The sequence below is a fragment of the Dipodomys ordii genome, unplaced genomic scaffold (genome assembly GCF_000151885.1).
Source record: "Dipodomys ordii isolate 6190 unplaced genomic scaffold, Dord_2.0 Scaffold5, whole genome shotgun sequence".
Taxonomy (NCBI): domain Eukaryota; kingdom Metazoa; phylum Chordata; class Mammalia; order Rodentia; family Heteromyidae; genus Dipodomys; species Dipodomys ordii.
The window spans coordinates 35,735,466-35,752,182 of NW_012267221.1; the positions used below are offsets into that span (position 1 = coordinate 35,735,466).

The window sequence follows — 16,717 nt, forward strand, 5'->3', positions numbered from 1 at the left end:
TCTAAATATATCCTAAATATATTAATATTTAATGGTATTTAGTCACTAAAAATATGTTTGATTGTCTTCACATACTAAATTTAACAAATAATATTTTTGTTTAGTTCTTTAAAATCTATGCTCATTACTTTTCCAAAAATATTTATACATATTTTTTTCTTAAAACAGATTGTTTGAATTAAAAATCCTATAATTCACCTAAAAGAATTTAGGAACATACCCAGTTAATTTACCAGGTTCTTTGGGAAAGTGATTTTTATATAAGTATTTCATAAAAATATGGCAAGTGGAGATGGCATAAAACAAAGGTACCACACTTACAGGCTGCCCATCTTCTCCGGGGTCTCCCTTGTCTCCTGGGCCACCAGGCGGCCCTGCTGGTCCTCTATCTCCCACTCGTCCATGAGAGCCAGGGTCCCCACGAAGCCCTGGAGGTCCCTCCTTCCCTGGCTCTCCGATAGGCCCTGCAGGTCCTGGAGCTCCCTGGTTTAACACAGGAAAGAACATCAAGGAGGGAAAAGTAAAAGCCAGGTCAAAGGGATTGGCCACAGGCCTCATCTGCCTTTTCTGCAGATGGCCAAAATTTTAGGTTCATTTTCCCTGTGAGATAATCTGTCACTATGTAGACAGAAACAAAACAAATCATAGCTGTGGATTTGTACTCCAGAAGAAAATCTGGGTTTCATTATCAGTGAAATTAAATTGAATTTTCAAATGTAAATAAAGCTCTGTTCCACATATGGAGATAGAACATTGTTTCTGTCTGATTGGGTCTTACAATAACATTTATTAAGGAGAGTTTCAGAGATGGAATTGTTTTGTGCACTTGATACTATAAATGTTGGGTATAGCTGATATTGGGACTAAGAAGGATTTTCAAAATAAGCTCCTCCCAGAAATATGGGATTTTCAAACATTTTTGACGAAATAACAATGAAGTATTGCAAAAGAGCTATAATCAGATAAATACTTAAATAAAAACAATAGCTCAAATGTGTAGGCATGAGTGTGTGTGTGTGTGTGTGTGTGTGTGTGTGTTTGTTTTCATTCTATTACAAATGACTTGAATGACTAATTCTACTTACAGCAGGACCTGGGGGTCCAACTCTGCCTGCAGAACCAGGAAATCCTGTAGCACCCTAGGAATATAACATGATAGGGCCAATTTTTAAAAGTAGTATTTATTAGTTATACGTATTTTCCTAAGTTCTACCTTTTCAGAGGAGAACTTGGGTCATGAGAGTCTCTACTACATTGTAATTATATGTTTAATTTTTCCTCATGCAGTATATTTTTTTGAGAAAGAATCTGGATTGGTTTGTAGAAAGGGCACAGATTTTCCCATTCTATTCTTCTTTAACTTGGATATTCACCAGATACTTCCCAGAATCATATAATGCAAACGTTTTCACACTATCTGTTTACCCTTTTGCTTAGGTAAGACATTATTTATTTCACACACGAAGCAGCTGGCTATTTCAAATTACAAAATGATCTCCATTGTAAGTATTCTTTTGCTCCACTGTATAGGTAATGCATTTAATCCTTGTTAAAGTTTCATGAAGATTAACTTTGATGAGGCAAGGAAGTAATAGACAATGTGGATGAGTTGAGCCAATTCTCAATAGTATGAAAGCAACTTACTGGTGGACCCTGGGTTCCTCTACCACCTTTCAGCCCTGGAACACCATGAGGACCCTACATAAAATAAGCAAAAACCCATCAGACACCTACTGCACAATAGGCTTAATGGACACTCTAACATCAGAACTAGACTCAAATTATGCCTTTTGGTTCATTTGGTTTTTTTTCTAACTTACATGAGGGCCAGGGGACCCTGCAAGCCCTTGTGGTCCAGGAGATCCGGCATCTCCTTTCTGCCCTGGCTCTCCAGGTTCTCCCTTCACTCCAGGTTGTCCATCAGGCCCCTATGTTCAATCACAGAGATGAACAACTGATTGTAAGATTAACGCACACATTAATTACCATTCGTATAATATTAATATACCATTTGGTTGCTTATTGTGAAATGATGCTTGTAATCAGAATTAAAGCATAATAGAAGAAAATAATAATAAAATATTTAGATAGTCTATACTGGCATACTTTATTTTTTTATAACAAATAGGTAAGCTCAAACACTGTAAACATTTGTGTGCTACCTGTGAAAAATATATTGAAAATGAGAATATTGCCTAGAAAACTGTTCAGAAGTTTTAATATAACTTAAAAATGATAATAATATTTAAACTACTTTATATACAAGAACATTGTTAATTTGCAAATTAGAGATATGTGAAAAGTATACCTGGGGTCCCGCAAAACCAACAGCCCCGGTTGGGCCATTTTCACCACGAGAACCCTAAGAGAAAATAAAGATTATTAAGCTTTCATACATTTATTATTGTAAATAAGAATATTTTAAAATAGGTTTATAAAAATTTTGTGCAGTTAACTGTATCTATAGAGACATTAGATGCATTGATTGAGAAGTATAATTAAAAATGATACTAATGTATAGGTTATTAAACAAGAGTTCATAGTTCACGAGTCTCAAAAAGTTTCTTAATTATTTGGCAAACAAATTGTCCATCTAGACTTCATACCCCCAAATTATTTTAAAGTGTAATTCAAAAACTAAAAGTTAAAAGTCATGGAAAACTAAAAGTTAAAAAGCATGGAAATTAGGGGCTGGGAAGGTGGCTCAGTGGTAGAGCGCTTGCCTTGCATGCCTGAGGCCCTGGGTTCGATTCCTCAGCACCACATAAGCAAAAAGAAAAATGCCGGAAGTGGCTCTGTGGCTCAGGTGGTAGGGCGCTAGCCTTGAGCTGAAGAGCTAAGGGACAGCGCCCAGGCCCAGAGTTAGATAGATAGATAGATAGATAGATAGATAGATTGATTGATTGATTGATATAAAAATAAGCAAATAAATAATGAATTGTTTGGGGTGGCTCATTTTCATAATAAAGAATATCAAAATACTATTACTTACAGGATTGCCACGGGATCCAGGTGGACCAACTAAACCTCGAGGACCAGGTTCACCCTAGAAAGTACATTTTTGGTGGTCATTGTCCCAAGCAGTAGGAAACAAAACCATTGAACAATACTGGTACCATGTGTAGATAGATATGGGAGATAATTCTGAGATGGCCTTTCTCAGACCCAGAATTTTCTGGAAGAGGAAACATGAGGTTTCCTCATTTTAAGTATACAAAATAACAGTTTGACTTACCTTTTCTCCAGTTGGACCTGCAGGGCCTGGGGGGCCCAAGGGACCAGGAAGACCCTGTCAATTAACAAAACATAAATATATTAGAAAAAAGATTACATAAAAATGGTCACTTTTAAGCAAACAAAAAAGAGTATATAAAAATTGTCATTTTTAAACAAATAAAAGTTATTATAATTTACCTGCTATTTTTAGTCATTATCTACAATAAATAATATAAGCTGTACAGTTTCCAGAATTTCTGTTTGGTCCAATACAATTTCCAGATTTTTTCTGCAGAATGTTACAAGCTCACTTAGCTTAACATGAATACATGAGCTGCTTTTCAATATTAGTTATCCTTAGACAATGTTTCAGTTTCTTAGTCTGTTTAATTTTGTTAACTTCTACTTTGAAATTTGAATATACATTATAATATCTACTTTGAATATAGGTTATTTGAGCAGAAATCCTATTCTTAGTCTGTTAATATTTATTTGAAATTTGAGTATATGCTATTGCTTTGTAATCTACTCTTAAATCATATAACAACAGACATTAACTGATTTAAAAATGAAGTCTTGCTAATTTCATTTCTTTCCTTCTTCCCTTCCTTTCTTCCTTCTTGTCTTCCTCTCTCTTCCTTTCTTCCTTCCTCCTTCCCTCTCTCTTCCTTCCTTCCTTCCTTCCTTCATTCCTCCCTTTCTTCCTCTATCTCTCTCTCCTTTTTTATTTTGCCAGTCCTGGGGCTTGAATTTAGAGCTGGGAACTATCCTTGAGCTTCTTTTGCTCAAGGCTAGCACTGCACCACTTGATGCACAGTGCCACTATGGCTTTTTCTGTATATGTGGTACTGAGGAACCAAACCCAGGGCTTCATGCATGCTAGGCAAGCACTCTACCACTAAGCTACATCCTCAGAACCCCCCACTTCCTTCCTCCCTCCCTCCTCTCTCTTTCTTTTTTTTAATTAATTCATTCCAGAAAGAATTGGAACAGTTCATATTTCTAAAACATACTTACAACTAACAGCAAACTATGTCTTACTGAACAGAAATAGTTCACGAAATAGCAGAAACTGTTCCAGAAAATACTGGATGTTTGAGCCACTGTGACTAATCATACAAATATGGAATTCAATCATATTTGTAAATATTGTTCTTCTAGTCTGATTATCGTTGGAATGGCAAATGTCGGCTAATTTTGAAGACTTAAAGCCTATTAAATGTCTGTTTCTAAAAGTGTATTAATTTTTTGCATTAACCATCTCTCTTGACATTTAAATTGTTAAATTTCTTTATTGATTAAAAACATTAATAATTACTCACAGTAGTGTAATTCTGTTATCTTGTACATTGAGAAACACATCAGAACTTCCATTACTATACAATTCTCTTAGCCTGTGTTGGAAGGAGTTTCACACCAACTCATTTTAAATGATCATTGAATATAAATTATAATGGTTATAAAGAAAAAAATAGAGTGAGCTCATTTGTTTAAATCACCTAATCCAAAGGCCAAAAAAAAAGGTATGTATTATGTTGGTCTTTCAACAATGACCTAATCCTGTTTACTTGGAAATCAAGATTAGAATGACGGCTTTTGAGATTTGGTGTGAATCAGACAAAGATTACAATTAATTACAGTAGGACAAAAATTAACTTCATTTTGAAAAACTGAAGCAAGTTCATAAGATCATTAGAATGTTTTCTAGCCCAGCTAGAAGAATGCGCATGTCTCACTCACCCTTGCTCCGTCATTTCCAGCTGTTCCTTCAGCACCTTTCTCTCCTATACCACCCTGAAAAACCACAAGAAACACCATTTGTTACTTCAATTGGCTGTTCCCTACGTGTATGAAAAAACCTTCCTGAGGAGAAGAGCTTAAAGGCTGTCTTCATGGTTGTTTCTTGAATCTACAATCACATCTGTGCATTTTTTCAATAAATATGTAAGGAGAATAAATATACAAATAACTTGGAATTCACTGATAGCTTGTTGATAAAAGTAAAAGCTTGCCCCCAAAATCATTATCATTAGAAAGTCTAAAGAATGAACTGGAAAATAAAACAGACTTACTCTGTCACCCTTGGGTCCAGGAGTTCCCGCAATTCCTCTTTCTCCTGGCATACCCTGAAGACCAGGTGGGCCTGTATCTCCAACGGTCCCGGATGGACCCGGGCTGCCCTAATGCAAACAGGTAATGAGTGACAATTTCAGTATGTTAAGACTGAACTATATGGAATTGATGATTTTGTAGATTTAAAAAAAAACAGTTGGATGTCAGAAATTTCACATAGTTTGGCTTAGTACTTGTGCTTTGCATTATGGAAGTTTGTCTCTGAGCTGAAGTTTTGAGATTAAAAAAATCTGAATTGTTTTTGGTTTATGTTTCTATTTTTTTCTTGAGAGAAAATTGAACAAAAATTAAAATTAAAATAATGTGTTTTTCTTTTGTTCACTATATATAATGATACTAATAAAGAAGGTAGATCTTATTTATACATGTATTTATTTGTGTGTGTGTGTGTGTGTGTGTGTGTGTGTGTGTGTGTGTGTGTGTGTGTATTCTGATCTCGAGACTTGAAGTTAGGATGAGCACTGTCCCTGAGCTGTTTGTTGTTATTGTTATTTGTTTGTTTTTTCTAACAGCTAGAACTCTCCAACTAAGCCAGAGATCCATTTCTAGGTTTTAGGACTGAATTGGAAATAAGAATCTCACAGACTTTCCTGCCCAGGCTGGATTTTCAAACCATGATCCTCAGATCTCAGCCTCCTAAGGATTATAAGCATGAGATACTACCTTCCAGATAAGAAAGATCTTGTATTTGATGAAAAGAAAGATTTCAGTTTTTTCTTTAGGGGGCCTGCAGTATTTAGTTGCTTTTCCAGATAACTTAGTGATTAAATTCAACTTAGCTTATTCAATTGTTCGGGGCCCTAAAGGTATTAAGGATTCTCATATTATCACAAGAAAAAATTCTACTTCAGTTATGTATACTAAAATTGGAGATATTATCTTCTATCAATCATGAAATAGAACTTCAAAGGAAAGGATACTGATTTTTGCCTTATGATGTATTATACTTTCAGACTCAAAAAGTGACTATTTTTATATAGAAAGTAGAAAGTAGAACTTTGGGAACCAAACACAAGGAAAATGGAACATGTGATTAGGAATACCTCCTAATAAATTATGCAATTTTTCTCTTTTTGTCTCTGCTTATTCACGGGAGTTTTTAACAAAAGTTAATATCCCCAATAAGCATGTATAAGGGACTTAATCATTAAGTGCCCAACACCATGAGAGTCATCCCAGATTTTTTAAACTCTCTTTAGTTGCCAGTAAAAGTTCTAGTTAGGCACTAATTAAAAATGTATGGATTATGTGATTTTTTTTTGTTTCTTTGGTATGTTCCTCCCCCACAGCAGAACCTCTATTTTCCCTGGATTTGATTCTGGTGCCCTGCATCTTGTATATACATTTTTCTAACTTGGGGATGGGAAGGGGAAAAACAAAATGCTTAAATAGGGATACAGGCTGACCCATTGTAACAATGAGCTGTACAAGATATTATGTTGAAAATGAACTTTACAACTTCAGGGGGAAAGCGAGGTGAGGGGGGGAATAGTTTGGGGGAGGGAGGAAGGGATGGTAGGAGAAAAACAAAGGAGTAGGCAACAGTGCTCGATAGGAAATGTACTCATAACCTTACTCATGTAACTGTAACCCCTCTGTACACTATTTTTACAACAAAAAAGTATTTTTTAAAAAGAGCCTGGCTTTGATAGGCAGCTGAATGAGTGAATGAATAAGCAATGTGCAGGATCACCTATTCTAAAATAATGTAATTCAAATAAATATCTGTTTCTGACCATTTTTTCTTTAAAAAATTATGGAAAGAGAAAGTGATAAAATTGAGTCATCTTGGAAAACCAAGAAATACCCATTCTAGTACCATCCAGTGTTTCTTATAGAAAAATGTTTTAGAAGTTTACAACATTGAGATCATCATTCTACTTACTTTCGGCCCATCGGGACCATGTCCCCCGGCCATTCCTTTCTCACCGGGGAGTCCAGTTATCCCAGGTTCTCCTCTTTCTCCAGGATTGCCTCGCTCACCCTAACATAACATTACAAAGTTGACACAATCACAATTCCATAGCTAAAAATGGGTCAAAATATTTCTGTAACATAACTTCTCCTAATAGAGAAAAATTTAGAAATGGCTCATTACTGAAGTTCTATTTTATTATTTTAGTGCTAAGTCATAAATTTAAAGAGTATGGTAGAGTATCTTGAGATAAAAAGAGTATCTTGAGATAAAGTATTTCTTACAAGATGATTTCCCTCTAGCCTACAAATAGAATGCTCGAATAAAGCCCCCTTTAAGATTAAAGATGCCTTTTTAAGTTGAAGGGAAAACACAGTGAATTATGAAACAAAATTACTTACTCTAGGTCCTAATGGGCCAACTGCTCCAGGATCTCCAGGAACACCCTATAAATTTGATTTTTTTAAAAATGAAGGGAAAAAAAGCTTTGAGCTAGTTTTTAGTCATTTATTAGGAATCTTTCCAGATCATGCATTCAACTGTTATTAGTGTACTATTAGAAGGCTAATATACTTTCCTAAATGAGGCAATATTGTATATAATAAATAGAAGCATATTTGAAGGAAAATGTATATTACTTGAACGTTTGACTTTTGGAAAGAGAAAGGTAAAATAATTCTCTCACAAATATAGAGCATTAGATTTGTTTTGTTTTAGAGACAAAAGAATATATTCTATTTGTTTCCCAATGGAATATGAAAAAGTTTAAACAGAGGGAAGGAATAGAAAAGTCAAACATCAGCTTGTCATTCAAAATAGAACTGATTCAATTATACTTAATTTAGTAAACTTTTCTCAAGCATATAATGTATACAAAGAAACAGCTCTCCTAGGAATTGTGAATTTAAACTAGTATCGTCAGCGAAGTCTAAACTAAAACTTTTTGCGGGGAGGGGGTCGATTGTAGGGCTTGAACTCAGGGCCTGGGTGCTGTTTCTGAACTTTTTTGCTCAAGGACAACACTCTACTGTAATTTTGAACCACAGCTCTACTTCTGGTTTATGGTAGCTAATTGGAGATAAGAATCTTACAGCCTTCTGATATGGCTTGGCCTGACAATTTCATGGATATCCTAAAATCCAAATCTGATGGTGTTACTCCCAATTAATACCCCTTTCATCACTTTTCCATTACTCTAGCAATGAAGAACAAATGGAAACTTTCTATCTGATCCCTGATTCACAACTCCAGTGTCAAATCTACCCTTTTCAGGATTACGCACTCTTGATTTACTGACAAGTTTTATTGATGGAAATCGGTCAGCAAACTTTTATACTTACTAGTCTCATTTCCTAGAGTACTATCACTTTCAGATTTCCCATCATTAATAATTCACATTTCTCTAAACTCTCAATTCTGATTTAAATAAATCTTCTATGTTTCCACATAGATAGAACCTCATTTACTACTGCCTTTAAAACATGTTGCTATTGTATCTGTCTTCCCTATATTCTTTCTCTTACTGTTTTGTAATTTAGGACAAGGTCCTTATTCAATTTGATCAGGTAGAAAAGACTGGTATTTAGTAAGCCAAATCCATGGAATAGGCTTGATAAATAGTAACGAACAAGTAAATTATTCAGAGAAAATAAATTTATGTACCAATAAAATTGTAGAAATGAGCAGTTATATATTTTCCTAACTGCAATGTCAGCTAGTACAACTGTAATTATGATGCAATACATATGAGAAAAGACAACTTCTGTTCCAATCATATCAGCTGTATGATTTTGGGAAAGTTATCTAACATCTATGTGCCTCGTTTTCCTAGTCTATAAAGCTCAAATAATAATACAACACAGAACATAGGAAGAGATACAACACATAAAGAAAACAGAGCTTCACTTCAAACACTCATATGTTGTTCCAACCATCTACTGTTTTCATATTAGTATTCTAACATTATTACTATGATGATGATTATTTAAAATTATACCTGGTCACCTGGCTTCCCCCCTTCACCAGGAGGCCCTGGGGGTCCAGGGAGACCCTAAAAGTAAGAAAACAAAATTTTGATGCTATGAAAGATTCACAGATTACCAATGTCAAAAGTTCACCTTTTATAATTTATACAGACTTCACTTCAAGCAAGTGGACATGTAAAGCTTTAAAAAGAATACTCTCTATACACATTAAGAAATAAAATACACTTATGAAAAGACAGAGCTAGTCTATTGATAGGGTGAGATTTTCATTTAATTTACACGCAATTTGCAAAAAAAAAAAAAAACTATAGCATTAGGATACTTCTGTTCTACAGATCCAAGAAACAGTTATCTGAGCCTACTGAAATATCACTGGAAGTCAGTTCTGAAATTTTTTTTCACAAATTACGACTACTAATGCTGTTAAATAATTAGTAAGTACAGAATATGTAGCAAATAATGTTAATTTGTCAAAAATTTTCATGATTATTCCAATAAAACTAGATATAGCTTATAATAATAGCAAAATGGTTCAGATATATGCACATTCTATTACTTTCAATTTAATAATTTGGGCTTACTCAGTTTCCAAAGAAAGTCAATTTGTCATATTGGCACAACAATGTTTGATCTTTATCCAGTTGTCTATTCTGAAGTGTGAGTGATTTGAAGAGTTGAGAAATTTCACATCACTTGATATTACTTTTTTGTATTATAAAAGGCATTCAAAACCCATTTAATTCAAGAAAAAAATAGAAATCAGAGTTACCTGAAAGCCAGTGGGGCCTGGAGGGCCCTGCTCTCCTCTTTCTCCTGCGAGACCCTAAGTCAGGAATTAACAGAAACCATAAATAGCGTCAGATAGTTACACATGCTTTTTGTGTCTGTGAATATTGAAGTGTTATGGATCTCTTCTTTACCCCTGACTCATGCTTCCTAAGTTCACTGGATAATAAATAATTAACAAGAATCATCCAATGTTATCATCTCAAGTCCCTGCTGCTAAAAATATACCCTCTAAAACCAGGGAAAGTCTGATGGTACATATTTACTTTTTATGTAAATCTAAAATGTCATATGCCAATTGTAAATATGGAAAAGTAGAATTGGAAAAGCCTTTGTTGTTATATAGATATATATCTATTAAAGGGTAATTAATATTTCCATTGTTTATTCTAAGAATTATTAATCATGATTTCAAAACTAGGATGACCAAAGAAAACAAAGAAATATTTTAGAAAGATATTTAAACTGCTCCACCCAAAAACAAATAAATATGCCAAAATATTTCTGACATTTAAAATCCTAAAATGAAAACCTAACCTCATAGCATGTTATGCTTTCAAAACCAGCCAGTTTAAATAACTTTCATAGGCTATGTTATTGGAAGGGTCTAGGTATAATCCCATGTTTAAATATTTTAAATAAAATACATTATAAAATATTATTAGCAAAACATATTTTCCTTGGTATATTCTTCAACTATGACATATGATGAAGTACCTTTTTGACATTAGAGTTTTAAAAAATAGTTTTATATGACACGTATAATTTTATCTAGAAAAGCAGATGATCGCAGAATATAAGCTATAATTAAAAATCATCATCAAATTCATTCTCATTCTTTTCCCTCAGTACTTATTCATGAGTAATATTTTGAATAAGAACCATTATAGAGATTAGACATATACACATTGCCATTTAAGAGATCACATACCGGGGGACCCACAGGACCGGAAGGGCCAACTTCACCATCTTTGCCAGGAGCACCCTAGTAACACACAGGGATAATCTGTGACATGAGGTGGAGAGAATTTGTGTAGATTTTTGCATTTGTTATTCTTTAAATGAACATAGAAAGTTACCCTCTGCCCAGGAACACCAGCATTTCCTGCTTCTCCAGGCTTTCCAGGGTCACCCTAATTAACAAATTGAAAATATTCAAAATTATATTCAATCAGTTCATTGAACTTGCTAAAAATATATCTTGATCTCCAAATGAGGATTCTGATGAGATGGTTAACATTCTACATCATACTCACACTGCTACCTTTGGGTCCAGGAAGACCCATACTCCCAGGCTGCCCTCTGATTCCTATGGAGCCTGGAGGCCCTGGTCGGCCATCTTCCCCTGAAGCACCCTACAGCATTAATAGAAAGCATATAAGTGACATATATAAAATTCTCCATAGATTCACCTTGCACACACTGTTACTTGTATTTACTTACTATAAATATATATGTTTGTCTACTATATACATGTGCAATTTCTTTTTACTAGTATACAGTCATCACACAAAATAAAAGTGTTCATTATGAGATTCTATTCATGCATATAATGAATTTTGATCATATTTACCCACTCTACTATTCTTTCCTATCCCTTTCCTAATTTTCCTTTTCCCTTCTACTTCTACTTACGTAATCTCCCTTTTGCTTTCATGACCTTATTCCTTATGTTTTCCAGCCCCAGATTGAACAAATGAGAGAAAACACACATTTGCCTTCATGAGACTGGCTTATTTCACTCATATAAATTTGAAATTATTCCATGTTTTTATCTCAATGAATCAGAAGTGTTGAATGTCGTTTGTTTATTAGAGAATTGCTGAAGTACTGAGAGTATTTAGAATAGAGGATATGGTACACCTAAGTCTCATCTTCACATTGCTTAACATCCCCATACTCACAGGAGTTATTTTCCTTCTTTCATGTACTCTTCTTTGTGGTAATGAATGTTTAGGATTCCTAGTTTACACATTCTATTATAAGGGAAGGTCTCAGAATACACAAGCTGTCAGCATTCATACCTACTTATCTCTTCAACATGCAAAATTGGAAAGATGCCAGGAAATAAGACTATTACTAGTAGAATAATTTTTCCAGTGTTGAAATATATCATTTCAACTTTTCCACTGGAGAAATTTCAACCTTAAGCATTCACCTCAAATTTTATCTATATATTTTTAACTAAAAATACAGAGATTCTAAGAATTTGTTTCTAGTGAGGACTTAAATATATAAACTTAAAATATGTAAACATGACCAACATCTTCATGATCAAGTAAATATGAATTTATTCTGTTCAAAAGGCCAAAGCTTTTATTTAAGTCATTTACCAATGGTCCAAGTTTTCCTTCAGGACCTTGCACACCAGGATTTCCTGTCAGACCCTGAAAATGAAAAGCAATTGTCAATTTGCTGATGAATGAATGGATGTACAGACTCTAACCAAGAAATGTAATGTTGTATTGTTGACAACTAAATAGAAAGTCCCTTTTGTAGTGCAAGTAACTTTCAAATGTAATTTTGTTAAATGAAACTATTCAGGAAACTTATCAAGAATTCTGTGTCAAAGATCAAACCCATTTTTCAACAATAAATGTAAAAATTCAAAACAACTTTTCCTGCTGTCAAGTGATAAAGCTATTGACATATATTTCTTTGAGAAGGGAAATTAACTGTGCTTTGTATACATAACTCAACTAACAAACCAATATCTAAAAATATATTAGAAAACATGAAAACAAATGTTCCATGTAGTAAAAACAAACTAATTTTTTTATAATCCCAGAAAACTACAAATTTCCATGCTCAGGAGGATTTCTTCTGGGGTGCCGGTGATGTGCCAGGTAATAGCAGTGTACTCACCCGAGCACCGGGAAGTCCAGGTTCACCCGGACGCCCTGGGTCCCCCTGTCCTCCTTTGGGTCCTGAAGAACCCACAGGACCCCGTTCTCCTTGAGCACCCTATTCCAAAGCAAAGTGGACAAGTTAGGATAAAAGGGACACAGGAAACAAAAGCAAATAGAGGTTAAAATATACACTAAAATATAAATAATTTCTCACTGAACATTTGGTTATAGCTTGCATTCTTTATAACACCATTTTTCCCCTCACTAAGTAATGAAATCTGGAATTAAAGCTTCATTCAAATAATTGAGTTTTCCTTAAAAATCAGAACTTTGAAAGGGTCTAAAATTTTAACTAAAGGATATTTTCTTCTCAGGAATTTCTATAGAAAGTATGAAAACAAGATCCCATTTTCTTCTGACCATCATCTTTTGTACCTAGAACTCTTCTTAGGGAAAAAATTACCAAAGACATGTAGATAGGCCTGATCTCTGCATCCAAAGTCTTTATAGAACTAGACTCAAGTGGTTCAGTTCCATGTCATCCACACTGAAAGATGGAAATTTGTGGAACACTAGTATCAGCAAGAGTGTAGTAATCTCACCTTTGGTCCAGGTAAGCCATCAGAACCTGGAAAACCACGATTGCCAGGAGCACCCTACAAAGTATCAAGATGGGATTCTTAATTATTGCTGAGAGCTTTGTAATGAATGTGTTGTTTTTTACTTTTAGCTCCTAAGTTTTAGCAGTAATGAAACCAACACAACAGATAAGTATGAGGAAAAAGAATCTGATAGAAAAAATTCAAATTTTGAGGAATATGTTAGTACTAAATGTTTGTGTTTTTTTTTTTAAACTCGAGAACCTTGCTCAACTGGTGCTCTATCACTTTCCTGCTAGCCTGATTTTTGCTTGACTTTTTGGAGATGAGTCTCCCAGATTTTTCTTTCCAGACTGGCTTTGAATTAATATCTTCTGGAACTCAACCTTTCAAGTAGCTAGGGTTACAGGCATGAGACACTGGTGCATGGTTGAAATCAAGAAATATTCCTCATAATTCATTGTAAAATTAAACACAAAGGAAAACTAATATGAATTTTGAGTCCAAATCACTACCTATAGGTGTTAACAACATACATTAGTATTGTCTTGTATTAGAAGCCATTGATTTCTCTGAAACTCTGTACAAATGTGAAATTATTGTTGTTTTCAGACTTGTTTTCTTACATGCTAGTCACAGCAAACTCATTTAATTTTCAAAAGTGTCAAATCCTGTGCTTCCCTCCCCCCCTCACAGCTCAGCAGTTACCAATTTTCTCTGCTAAAAATGTTTCCTCCAAGTTCCTTTTCAGGTTCATCTTGTTCATGTTTCAGCCAAAATACTGTCTTCGAGTAGGACTCTATTTCTTAACGATCTAACAATATAACATCATTTTACTGTCTTACAACTGAAACTACTCTACATGATGTCATCCCATTTTTATCAAATGTATACAGCACCTATTATTATTATTGTTTTATTCATCTGTTGATTTGCTGTATGTCTCTATTGAAATAAACTCATTACTAGTCTCTACCACAGGCTTCATGAACATATCCTACGCTGCAAACTGGCAGGCATTGGACCAATAGTAGCTGAACAAGTCACAAGTAGACAGTTTAGATGCCGAAAAACCATACTACACCCTTCAAGGCACCTGTGTCCTTTCTCTTAACTGCTTTAATTTTCTTTATTACTCAAAATTTATTCCTGCAATTCTCCCACAACTATAGGGACATGTTGTATTGTTCAAGTTTACCCTTTCTCCCATTGGGCCTGGAGGACCAACTGTGCCTGGATCGCCTCGAGGACCTCTTTTGCCTTCTTCACCTGGTGGGCCTATTGGGCCCTGAATACCATGTGGCCCCTATTAAAACAGAAACACAGTTACCAGGAAAGAACTATTTGACAAATGAGTTGTAGTTGGAAGACTCATGTAATAAACTTGTTAACAAAGTTTAAAGTATATTAAATAAACTATTTCATCCCAAGCTATTATGAATTCTATTTATTTTAAACCTGAGAGAATACTGAATTATATGCTTCTAAACAATATTGATTATCTTATCATTAAAGCAACAAATGCTTACTGGTTCTCCTTTGGGTCCAGCTTCTCCTTTGAACCCTGGAACTCCTGGATCACCCTAAAATAAGAAATTAACAGTTATAAGAACTCAGGGCATTTGTTAGGAAATGGAAAGACTTGGAAAAATCATTAAGTAAAATAAACCAAGCCCAAAGAGACATGGGTCCCATGGTTTCCCTTATTTGCAATAACTAATACATGTCTAAGACAAGCAAAACAAAGGTCAAAAGCTATGTACATATGACCATATAAGATGATGTTAAGTGAAATGAACCCCAAGACAAGTGTTTTTTTCTTTCTTGTTATTGTTTTTAATATACTTATAATGCACTATGCTATTCTCTTGTTTCTTTTGTATGTGTTTCCTTCATGGTATAACCCCTGTTTTCACTGTATCTGATTCTGGTGTCCTGCAACTTGCATATGCATTTTTATAATTTGGGGAGGGAAAGGGATATAACAAAATGCTTAAATAAGGATACAGGTTGGTCCATTGTAACAATGAAATGTATAAGACACTATGTTGAAAATGAACTTTACAACTTGGGGGTGGGGCGCGGGAGGAGTTGGAGAGATGGGGAGATGGGGAGGGAAGGAATGGTAGGCAAAAATCAAAGGAGGAGATAACATGTACTCATTACCCTACTCATGTAACTGTAACCTCTCTGTACAGTATTTTTACAATAAAAAATACATGTGGAAAAAAAACAGATGCCAAAACCTAAAAGCAAAATCAGAAAGAACTAGGGGCAGTTAACTAGCTCTAGGTAATTAATATAAACCTTAATTTTTCAGCAATTGAATTTTCTCCAAATAATTAGTACAATGAAATCATTATATGCTTTGCAAATCTAAAAGGATGTGTGAATTTTTATAAAATATGGTGTGATTGGGCAACAGTTTATTTTATAGTGGTCTGAAGACGACTATAAAGGCAATTTTTTTAAGCATTTTGTTTTTTCATGCATACAATAATAATTAGAATTACTCAGTTATTTGAATCTGACAGCCAAAATTAGGTCAATGATATAGATTACCTAGCATTCATTATATGGCATATTCCTTAAAAGCATTTATCAGTCTGATCAAAAATACTTGAAACACAATCCAAAATATCTGTTCAAAGTAGTAGTGGAAAGAAAATATCTTTACTGATATCAGACAAAGTTACATAAGCACAACTTCTAAATATGTTATGATCATATTATTTAATGTGAAAACATTAATGTGTAATACATGGTAATAATATCCAACTTAGAGTTTAACCATCTAAATTACACATTAACATTTAACATTCACTTTACAATACTTTCAGCCAGTTCCCTCATTAGGTTAAGTTACATTATCTACAATGCATTCATTGTATCGCTTTACATGATATTTCTCTGGGTACTCTTAGTTGGGTTCTACTAAAGAATAATAGTTCTATAAGTTGATGTTAGGCGAAATGAACCCCAAGATAAGGACTCAAATGTTTTTTTCTTTCTTGCTATTGTTTCTAACATATTTATAAGATGATTGCTTTGTATGTTCCTCCCCCACGGTATAACCCCTGTTTTCACTGTATTTGATGTTGGTATAATTTGTGGAGGAGAAGGGAAAAAAAAATTGTTTAAATAGGGATACAGGTGGACCCACTGTAACAATGAGATGTACAAGACGTTATGTCGAAAAACGAACTTTACAACTTTGGCGCGGGGGGGGGGGGG

At 34.4% G+C, this 16,717-nt stretch overlaps 1 protein-coding gene across 1 annotated transcript in view; it reads right to left on the reverse strand.

Moving 5' to 3' along the window:
• Nucleotides 1–16,717, reverse strand: part of Col5a2 (collagen, type V, alpha 2) — a 132,585-nt gene that overhangs the window by 17,188 nt on the left and 98,680 nt on the right. Inside the window, exons 21-41 of the mRNA XM_013027576.1 lie at nucleotides 15,013–15,066; nucleotides 14,682–14,789; nucleotides 13,487–13,540; nucleotides 12,901–12,999; nucleotides 12,369–12,422; nucleotides 11,292–11,390; nucleotides 11,115–11,168; nucleotides 10,967–11,020; nucleotides 10,019–10,072; nucleotides 9,261–9,314; nucleotides 7,666–7,710; nucleotides 7,235–7,333; nucleotides 5,289–5,396; nucleotides 4,957–5,010; nucleotides 3,236–3,289; nucleotides 2,993–3,046; nucleotides 2,309–2,362; nucleotides 1,821–1,928; nucleotides 1,645–1,698; nucleotides 1,086–1,139; nucleotides 322–483 (exon numbers count right to left, since the gene is read on the reverse strand). Coding sequence (XP_012883030.1) covers nucleotides 322–483; nucleotides 1,086–1,139; nucleotides 1,645–1,698; nucleotides 1,821–1,928; nucleotides 2,309–2,362; nucleotides 2,993–3,046; nucleotides 3,236–3,289; nucleotides 4,957–5,010; nucleotides 5,289–5,396; nucleotides 7,235–7,333; nucleotides 7,666–7,710; nucleotides 9,261–9,314; nucleotides 10,019–10,072; nucleotides 10,967–11,020; nucleotides 11,115–11,168; nucleotides 11,292–11,390; nucleotides 12,369–12,422; nucleotides 12,901–12,999; nucleotides 13,487–13,540; nucleotides 14,682–14,789; nucleotides 15,013–15,066 — 1,530 coding nt within the window. The remainder of the gene's footprint in view (nucleotides 1–321; nucleotides 484–1,085; nucleotides 1,140–1,644; nucleotides 1,699–1,820; nucleotides 1,929–2,308; nucleotides 2,363–2,992; nucleotides 3,047–3,235; nucleotides 3,290–4,956; nucleotides 5,011–5,288; nucleotides 5,397–7,234; nucleotides 7,334–7,665; nucleotides 7,711–9,260; nucleotides 9,315–10,018; nucleotides 10,073–10,966; nucleotides 11,021–11,114; nucleotides 11,169–11,291; nucleotides 11,391–12,368; nucleotides 12,423–12,900; nucleotides 13,000–13,486; nucleotides 13,541–14,681; nucleotides 14,790–15,012; nucleotides 15,067–16,717) is intronic.